Source organism: Cystoisospora suis (assembly GCF_002600585.1).
Source record: "Cystoisospora suis strain Wien I chromosome Unknown contig_5439, whole genome shotgun sequence".
Classification (NCBI taxonomy): domain Eukaryota; phylum Apicomplexa; class Conoidasida; order Eucoccidiorida; family Sarcocystidae; genus Cystoisospora; species Cystoisospora suis.
The window spans coordinates 3,089-3,336 of record NW_027158229.1 but is presented as its reverse complement, the minus strand read 5'-3'; the positions used below and the strand labels follow the sequence as shown (position 1 = coordinate 3,336).

The following is a 248-nucleotide window of genomic DNA, read 5'->3' as shown; positions in this document are numbered from 1 at the left end:
CTGCGTCAGCAGTAGTCAGCAGCCCGAATCCTACAATTTCCGAAGCCCCTGTGATTCCGAGCGACACGGAGGTCGCGGGTGGTGTGCTGACTGGGGCAACGGGAGCGGGGACTGGGACACCCGTCGACGCTGAATGCACAAGGAATGAATGCAGTCCGGAATCTGGAACTCCAGACTCAGTCGGAGTTCCTCGCGCATTTCCCCGATCTTATACAAGCAACCAGGACTTTGAGGCGGTCGACGACCCG

At 59.3% G+C, this 248-nt stretch overlaps 1 protein-coding gene across 1 annotated transcript; it reads left to right on the top strand.

Moving 5' to 3' along the window:
- Positions 1-5: 5 nt before the first annotated feature.
- CSUI_009222 (uncharacterized protein) lies at positions 6-248 on the top strand (the record flags this gene model as incomplete). The annotated part of the gene is made up of 1 exon (XM_068069338.1): positions 6-248. A coding segment is annotated over one exon (243 nt), but the record flags the coding sequence as incomplete, so codon positions are not given.